The 9024-nt window shown below is 40.7% G+C and overlaps 1 protein-coding gene across 1 annotated transcript; it reads left to right on the top strand.

The window, feature by feature from the left end:
• The first annotated feature begins 898 nt into the window (after nucleotides 1–898).
• Nucleotides 899–6484, top strand: nkpd1 (NTPase, KAP family P-loop domain containing 1). Its single transcript, XM_076302548.1, has 4 exons — nucleotides 899–1064; nucleotides 1690–3497; nucleotides 3845–4001; nucleotides 6459–6484. The coding sequence occupies exons 1-4, from the start codon at nucleotides 899–901 to the stop codon at nucleotides 6482–6484; spliced, it is 2157 nt and encodes a 718-aa protein (XP_076158663.1).
• The last annotated feature ends 2540 nt before the right edge of the window (nucleotides 6485–9024 follow it).

The raw sequence follows: 9024 nt of genomic DNA, 5'->3' as shown, positions 1-9024 counted from the left end.
TCTGGTATTCTACAACCCTAGGGTCTTGTAGCACTGTAAAAATAAAGTAGCGATTTACTTTGACACAGTGAGATTGCCCTCAAGGTTGTGCTATATGTTATTTTGTTGTAAGTGCAAAATTATCCAAAACTGCCACAATTAAAAATGCTTTGGTCCCCAATGAAAATGTAGAGTTACCATCCAAAAATAGACCCTTGGGTTGTAGAATACCGAATTTGCCCTTAAAGGTCATCACATAAATCTTAAACGAGTCATGTCTAATAATCAGTGCCTGTCTTATTTCACTGTGGTTTACATTTTCTGGTAGTATGTCAGTACTTTTTTTTAGAAAATATTTTCAGTTAATTGGATTAATGTCATACTGCTGTATACCTTACATACCCTTCATATGGCTAATGGCATAAACATAAAAGGTTGTTTTCACCAGACTTTCTTTTGTAAAATAAACACACAACTAATTACAGCAAAACAAGCCTGCTACAACAAGGACTCCGTGCAGTTGTACCACTCAGAGATTATTACATTGCCAGAAACCTATAAAAGCCTGGATATCTTTTTTTCCTGAAGAGTGCCCACCTTCCTTTTCAACATGTCAACAAAAGGTACCAGCATCTGCATTAAAAACAGAAAAGATAGCACAGGGGAAAGCAGAAAGCAGGAGTTGGTGCGGGACACACACACACACACACACACACACACACACTTCTGCATCATCGCGGCTTCTCCATCAGCTGTGAGGCACCTACCCCTTTACATTTAAATGTGCCACTGTCCAATGCAAATGCACATCAGTTAACTGATTAAGACCTCACCCTTAAGCAGAGTAGGCAGGATAAGGATTCATGCCGTTCTGACTCATTGATTAAGTCATGTCATGTTATTTGTTGTTTTTTTTGTGATGGTCATTGTTTGCTACATTTCTCTGCTTCAAACAGACCTGCCATCTGACAAGATTTATGCCAAAGCATTGTCCAAGACGCTCACTTATGTTGCCTCTCCCCTGACTGTGGGCCTATACTCATCGTGCAACAGTCGTATCAACATGGTTCTTAGAAACATAGAGGGTATGTATCTGGGGGCACATTCTGATTTGAATGCAGGAACTAAGAGTGTGGTTAAACCTGACAGTGCCAATAGTAATAGCCTACAATATACCCAGTATATCATTAGTTTGTAATTGCAAATGTTATGATCTGCAACAGTAATGCAAAATGATATTTAATTTCTTCCATTTCTCAATCACATTCATTTAATTTATTCCATTAGCCTTCAGATAACATATGTTCTGAACATTACACTCCTATTATGAGATTCATTTTTAGGTCTGAGAGATAAACAGGAGTTTAACACAAATAAATAGGTTTTGCAGGTTTTAAGTATTTAGGTTAGTGAAGATGTTTTTGATCGCATTGTCATATAACAGACTACAAATGGTCTTTAAACCTTTATGAGTACCATCCATACTTGACCATGTAAGGTTGTTCATCAGAGCAAAATGAGTCTTTTGACATGTCACTGTAATTGATCAGAGGATCAAAGAATCCAGGACTTCATGATACATATCACAATAAAAAAGTATATATATTTTTCTCGTCTCTGTTGGGATTTTGTTTCTGTCTCCCAACACCACCCCTCCCCATCCACAACTCTTTCCCTCACCCCCCCCCCCCCACATTCTCTTACTCTCAGTTGAAATGGAGCAAGAGACCAAGAGAAGAGAGAGGAAGTCTCCTGGCAGATCAAAGCCTCGCCCTGTCCAGCCTTCTCTTTGCAGCACTCTGGCTCTCATCTCGCGGCTGCTCTTCTATCGACCTGTGTGGACGGAGGACAACCAACATCAGAAGAACGTCCGCTTTGTGTTCGTGAGGTTCAGCGCCTGGCACTTTGCTGGCAGTGACCTGCTCTGGGCGGGATTGGTGATGCGTCTGTGCGTGGTGCTGCAACAGAAGTTCGGCAAACTCCAGCTGGGCCTCTACCGCATGTGTCAGCATGTCGAGGAGACAGCCGAACACAAGAAAAAGATTGAGGACGGAATATCGAACTGGAGGTCCAAGAAGATCTGCTGCTTCCCTTTGTGGCTACTCCTTGCCCTCATTGTCACTGGAGCAGTGGTCATCTTGGCTCTGCTCATTATGTTCGGCTTCCCTAAACCAGAGGTGGAGGAAGATGGGAATCCAAAAGTTGAGGAGAACGATGGGTTTGGAGTGTTAGAAGGGTTTGCCATTGCAACTCTTGGGCTCCCAGCGGCTGGTGCGGTTCGATTCACCTTCATGTTGGGGAAAAACCTGGTGTTCAACCAAGACTTCAACATCCGAAGTAGCATGGACAACCAGAAAGTGAGTGAGAAACTGGGCTTCATGAATGAAGTGCGGAAGGAAATGAAGCTGCTGTCTCGCTTCATCCATTTCATGGAGGTCTTTGAGAGGAGGAGGATTCGAGTCGTGCTGGAAATCACCAACCTTGACCGCTGCACGCCGAAGAAAATCGTGGGTGTCCTGGATGCCATCAACATCTTGCTGTCTGATGAGGAGAGCCCCTTCATCTCTCTTCTGGCAGTGGATCCTGAAGTTCTTGTCGAACAGGTGGACAACGCTGAGTGTTGTTATAACCAAAAAGAAGCTTTCGGTTTCCTGGATCGCATCATCACACTTCCATTTACAGTGCCTCCGCTCTGTGACAAATCAAAGCGCAACGTGTTCTTGAACATTGTGCGTGGACAATCAGAAATTCCAGAAGTATCTCCTCAGAAAGATGATCACATGCCTTTGGGGAGCACAAAAAGCTCTATGTGTGTTGAGGATGAATCTTCACTGAATGGCAAAAGGCTCCTTGAGGAAACCTCTGTACCATTACTTGCTCAAACAAACAAAACTGAAGATCTGAAGGACGATGAGGTGGAGCGGATGGTTCAAGAGGCTTTCCAGACTGTTCACCAGCCCACAAGTCTCTTGCATGTGTACCTCTCTGGTAATACCATGTCCATGAGAAAGGTCATCAACTCCATCCGTGTGACTGTCGTCATTATGGAGGAGCTCCCCCACTTCCAGTGTCAACCAGCCGAGAAGGTAGCAGCCTGGGTGGTCTTGGCCGACCGCTGGCCCTGTCGCCTGAGCTGGATTCTCCAGTGCATTGAGGACACTCAGCAGAGAAAAGCGATTAACCAAGAAGTGGGCATGAACAGCTCCATGGAGCTCTGGGATGTCTTCATGAAGCATCGCCTTGAGCTACATCTCATTAAAGAAGAGGTGGAGGATCTTCTAGAAAGAGATGGTGACCCAGAGCTTTTCGAGAAGTTCCTGAGATTGGATTTCCGTTTCACCGTGGGTGAGGCGGAGAGGTTTGACCAATGCACCGTCAATCTGGATCTTTCGATCAAGAGGAAACTCGCCAGGGTTAGAGGAAGCAGCAAACTGAAAGACCCCACACGGAGGAACCCTTTTGATGCTCTACCTAGACGACAGGTGATCCACATGAGTACAGAAGGCATCTGCAAAGAGGTAAGAATCCATTTTAATAGTTAAAGTAACTATTCTTGTCTTACAGAAGAACCAGGGAGGTTAGACACCTTTTTTATATTGTATCACCTTTGTCATTTTGTTGATCTTTAGTTAAGAGATATGGGAGTGTTAATTATGTAAAATAAGCAATAAATACACACAGTTAATTTCCTCATTCAATGGATGTCATCAACTTGCATAACTTCAACAAGCTTAATTGGCCTCATCAGTGCAAATGTGCAATGCAAATAGATAGTCGAGATATTAATATAATAAACATATATGTATAGTACTGACTGTCCATGTGTGAAATGAATGCAAATAAGTAGTGATATTCTTTCTCCAAGATGTCTCGGGTAGGTCTCTCTGACAAGTATGCAGAAGTGGTGAAGTCCAACCATCTGAATGGGAGGGCTCTTCTGTTTAATGACCATGCAGACCTGAAAGAGGTGCTGCAGATGACCCTGGGGGAGTGGACCACCTTCAAGATGACCTTTCTCACTGGTAACTCCGATACTGAAGGTTACAAGGAAAGCAGGCCAGCTCCAGCACAGCCCTGCGAGGCTATCTGTCCATCCAGTCCAGGCCATGCTGCTGCATGTAAAACAACCAATGTTTAATAACTGGGTCCTAAGTGAAGAGGGATGGAACTAAAACATAGCTAGTCATTTAACACATTGGGCATCAACAGATTATCTCTGATAGGGATGGGTTTTATACAGTTATAGTGTAATATAATGATATACTGTATGCCCTTTTGATAACCATACAGTAGATATTGGAAAATAGATGCACATGAATGTCTAATATAATCTGACAAAAAAGAGGTAATTTGAAATGTTTCAAAAACATGCAGTCAGGAACATGCAGTCAGGAACTTTCTGACTGGAATTCTGGAATTTTCATTCATTCAGAACAATATTTCTGTCACCAATAAAAAGACCAACAAGATCAACAAAGTAGTTGCACTTCAATACACCTCTCAACCCCACATCATTACTGAACTCACATGTGGCAGATTTTCTCAAGTTCATGCTTCAATTCTCCAGCATGTTGTGAGCATTTAACTCACGTCAGTATTTAATCATTAAAGGCACACATGTCACTCCAGTTTAAATCCTTTCCCCAGCTTACACGCTACTCGCTATACAGGCATTATTCACCAAGCTTCCTCCAGAATAACCATATTCCTATTAAGACATCACCTCACTGCATGTCAGAGTAACACTCATTCTGCAATGATCTAGGTATCCATGCTTCAGAAACAATATGTCATTTCCCCCTCCTTGCCTTAGGGTCAGTAATAAAAACAGGTAATTTTTTAAAATATGAGCAAATTGTTCTACTGGCCTTCTGGCATTGTTGTTACACAAATAAAAACAAAATGAATTATTATGGTTTTGTAATAACATTTTAGGAGGCAAGATAAAATGCTGGCACTGTAAAACAACAAAAAAAGCTGTTTTTTACAGTCATGCTTCCCAGTTTGTCTGACTTCAGATAACCTGGAGGGATTGTGCAGAAGAGTGGGCTGAAGACAAACATTCGTGAGAAGGATCATTATTTATCACAGCCCCAAAGAAAACCCCAGCTTCAGTGGGACATGCTGCTACAGAATTCTACAGTTTAACCATAAATCAATTGTGAGAACAGGACAAAACAACATTCACTAATATAACAGATGCCTTAGTCTTACACTGGCAAAATATCATGGACTTTGTGGGACATAGTGCATTCGTTCCTCAGACTTACAACTACTGTAATATATAGGCTCAATACAGAGGTTATACAGATGATGTACCATATAGACCTGTGTTTTACCAAAGATCCTTAATATATATGCTTTATCAACCGTCTCTGGTTTTACATTTTACAACTGAAAGGTTGTTTAGAATAGTTTAGGTTCTAATGGAATACTGCATGCTCACTCTGGCCTTACAGACGCAATCCGGTTACACCCCGTTATCACCCGGAGAGAAGAAATACTCTTTTCTGATTGGCTGGTGGGGTGGCTATTAATTCTGAATAACAGGACACCGTTCCATATCAATGCTTATGAATGGTAACTATAACAACCATAGTAGGACAACGGTTGTAGGCTTCGCAACAATTGAATCAACTGCAAACAAGCTAACTGTCCATGCTATCGCTGTTATCGCAGGACACCTCGGCGGCCGTTATCCCTTACTTATATTGTGGACTTCAGTTTTTAGTTCCTTGAGTTGATTCAGGCTGTTCAGTGAATAGTTGTGGTTGTGTCCCCTTGAGTTGCCTGCAAAAGGTCTTAAGGTCTCAGACAAGTGCCTAAGACACTAATCCATGAATGAGTAGTACAGGCCCTTTTACTGCATATGTTTTATATATATATATATATATATATATATATATATATATATATATATACAAATTACAATCCAAATCCCTGACCCAGAAAAACTTTACACAGCCTCAGTTCAAATATTTGTTTATGTCTACTTACCAGAAGGTGAATACAGTATTTATCATTCAGCATGTAGTCATTAGCTAAGCCTTGTGTCATTATTTAGAAGTCAGCATCTTCTGAATATATCTTCTGATGATACAACTCTCTGCTGAAACATTTGACCTCTTTGGGTATAGTGTGTATGTTTGAAAAAAATACTGCATTGAAACAAATTGAAACTAAAATTCAGCATTTTTGAATGTATACTCTTGTAATCTTGCATGCATGACATGGTGAAAGAGAAATAACCTTTATAAATTGCTAGCAAGCAACTCCAAGAGAATGCAAAACCCTGCATTGACAGGACTGACAATCCCACCACAGAGTTCTTCACTTCTATATGGCAATATAATTTATACTGTACAGTAGACCAGAGGTTTTCAACCGCTGCTCCACGGCAGCTTGGCAGGTGGGCCCTGACCATGCATTCAGTTATGTAGTTTCACAGTTTTCTCTTTTGTGATGTTTGTGAATCACAGTGTTCCTCTTAGACAGTGGCTTTTAGGCAGACTAGTGGTCCCTGGGGCACAATCATTTGAAAAGCCCTGCTATAATGGTGGATTTTGTTTGAACATACAGCAACTCTGGCCGAAGATAATATATTAAAACCTTCTTCTTGTGTCTCTGTGTAACATCACATGTCACACGACAATTTTCCTTTCAACATCCACCACCATCACCCAATTCTTCTCAAAATGATGTGTCCTCAAAACAAGTGGCTGCTTCTTTTGGATGTATACACAGCCTTTCCTGTCAAGAGGAGAATCATTGTAGAAAAATTGAAGTTCCTCACCTTGATCACTGGCAAAGACCAACTTACAGCACATCTCCACACACAAAAGCTGCCGATCTCCTGGAGCAGAACATTCTGCACTGTGCCATTATGGGAATGCTAAGAAGTTGTGGTGGGAAACCACCACCCTTCAGGTTGGCAAAGCCTCATAAAGTGTAACAAAAAGCCCAACATGGTTTCCAGCTGTGAAATGAAGTGTGCCAGAACACAAAACTGTAAACAACTCGAGCTTGCCTGTCAACATGTGCGCAGAAAAAGGTTTATCACAATGATCCAGTATGCTTGGGTCTCCTTGCTGTTGTTGATAATTGAGAGAGTGAACCCAGAATTGTCGATTGGAAACATACAGCTTTCTAAAAGACTGCCTGTAAGCAGACAGAGAAAGATTAGGAAGGTTTTAAAGTATTGCTGCACTGATTCAACTCATTTTCAAAAGATGTTCTTCATGCTTGTCCTTTTACCTTACAAACAGTTTGTTTAAAGACCATGACCCTTTGGCAGCTTGGCCACTTCATTATGTAGAGATATACAGCAAGCATCACATTCATCCTGCATTGAAACTCATTTATTCTCTTACACATTTGATTCTTTTCTTCAAAAATGGCATTTTTATGTCTAAAAAAGTAATCAGCAAAGTAAATGACCTATCAACCATTTTATTGTTGTTGTGGCAACTAAGCACATAGCAGATTGAAGTAGGATCCCTAAGAAATCAAACCAATCATACATTGGTCAGGTTCGGTGACTATCTCAGGTTGCTAGAGAGAGAGAAAGGCTCTGCTCTTCACAGTTTATGCTTAACAATGAGTCATGCATGAAACCATTGGATAAAACAACCTCAATACTACAAGCATACTGTAGCTCTTTAATATTTTATCATTAAATCTATCCATGTACAGTCTGCCTTACCTATATGAAGGCTTATCTATTTAACTTGAGAAGTTAAACCAATGGTATGAAATGCTGTACACAAACACTGAAGGGCAAAGGGGAGATCTCATGTCGACTGCATATGATTCACCTTTTATAGGGCAGTGTATGTGTACGTGAGCTGTATATTACATCGCAGTACTGGGAATACCAGGCCGTGCACAACTTGGATGGATATCCCCATGTGCCACTTATTTTTCATAGGGAATGTTTCCATATCCTCCTTGCTCGTAAAGTGGATTTAGATGTAGTGCAAAGCACTCTATAAATATGTGGAACTGCCCTCAATGGCAGATGAGGAAACAGCATTGAGTAAATCACACACATGGGGGGTGGGGTCGAGTTAGTTGCTGTGCATCTAGCATGCCCTCATTCATTTTCTTTTCTTTAACTCATTGAGTGCCAAAATGCGTTGAGTGCCAAAAACATATATATTTTTTTTTAATTACGAAACTAGACACTAACACACCTTATATGTGATTTTGGGAACTCTTTGATGAATGGAAATGAAATATATGATGATCGAAAACTCATGAAAACGCACAATCTGGACATTTTATCTGGACATTTTATCATAACTCGGTTGCCGCTTTGGGTCGAATCAGTGACGCATGCACGTCAGGTCAAAACCAGGCCATTTTCGTGGGTCTATCACTAGGTGGCAGTCTCGCCAGGTCTCACTGATCACTTCCCGGAAAGTTTACAGGAAACACTTCATATTTCATGAAAGATGTTATAACTCCATTTCTAGAAAAAAACAGCGATTTTGATGAAAACTAGCCACTGTTTAGCTTGGGATTTCGCAGGAACAGAGGCGTGTAGAAATACACGGTTTGCACCCACTGAGAACTTAAAGTCTCACCTTTTAAACGAGCCATTGTATGTGTTCATAGCTATAACACAGAATATGCTGTGGCTGTACAAAAATCATCAACAATGGCCTAGATTGCTGGCACTCTAGGACAAAGCTTCCGAAAACAGCTTGGCATTCAATGAGTTAATCGGCTTATTTAAGAAATGTCTTTCTCTGTAGCAATCAATACTTTAAATAGGTAGCTAATTATCACTGATTATTAATGCTGTTAAATAATGAAATATTACAAATAAGACACTTACATTTTTTCACTATGTCCCTTGTGTGACTGACTACATAGAATGAATAAATCACTTTGGTTTAAGTTATTTAATCACTTTAGCCTATATAGACACAACAACAACTATTTATTTATAAAACTAGATGTACCGCAGAGCACACTTTGAGAGTCCTGTACATCCGTTCCGCAAAAATAAATCACACTTATTATTTTGTCTCCATCTCTTAC

The sequence above is a fragment of the Alosa pseudoharengus genome, unplaced genomic scaffold (assembly GCF_046254945.1).
Source record: "Alosa pseudoharengus isolate Yale_2024_CS ecotype anadromous, Long Island Sound unplaced genomic scaffold, YU_APseudo_1.1 YU_APseudo_1.1_scf_24, whole genome shotgun sequence".
NCBI classification, from domain to species: Eukaryota; Metazoa; Chordata; class Actinopteri; order Clupeiformes; family Clupeidae; genus Alosa; species Alosa pseudoharengus.
The sequence above is the reverse complement of the archived record's forward strand: the minus strand, read 5'-3'. Positions and strand labels throughout refer to the sequence as shown.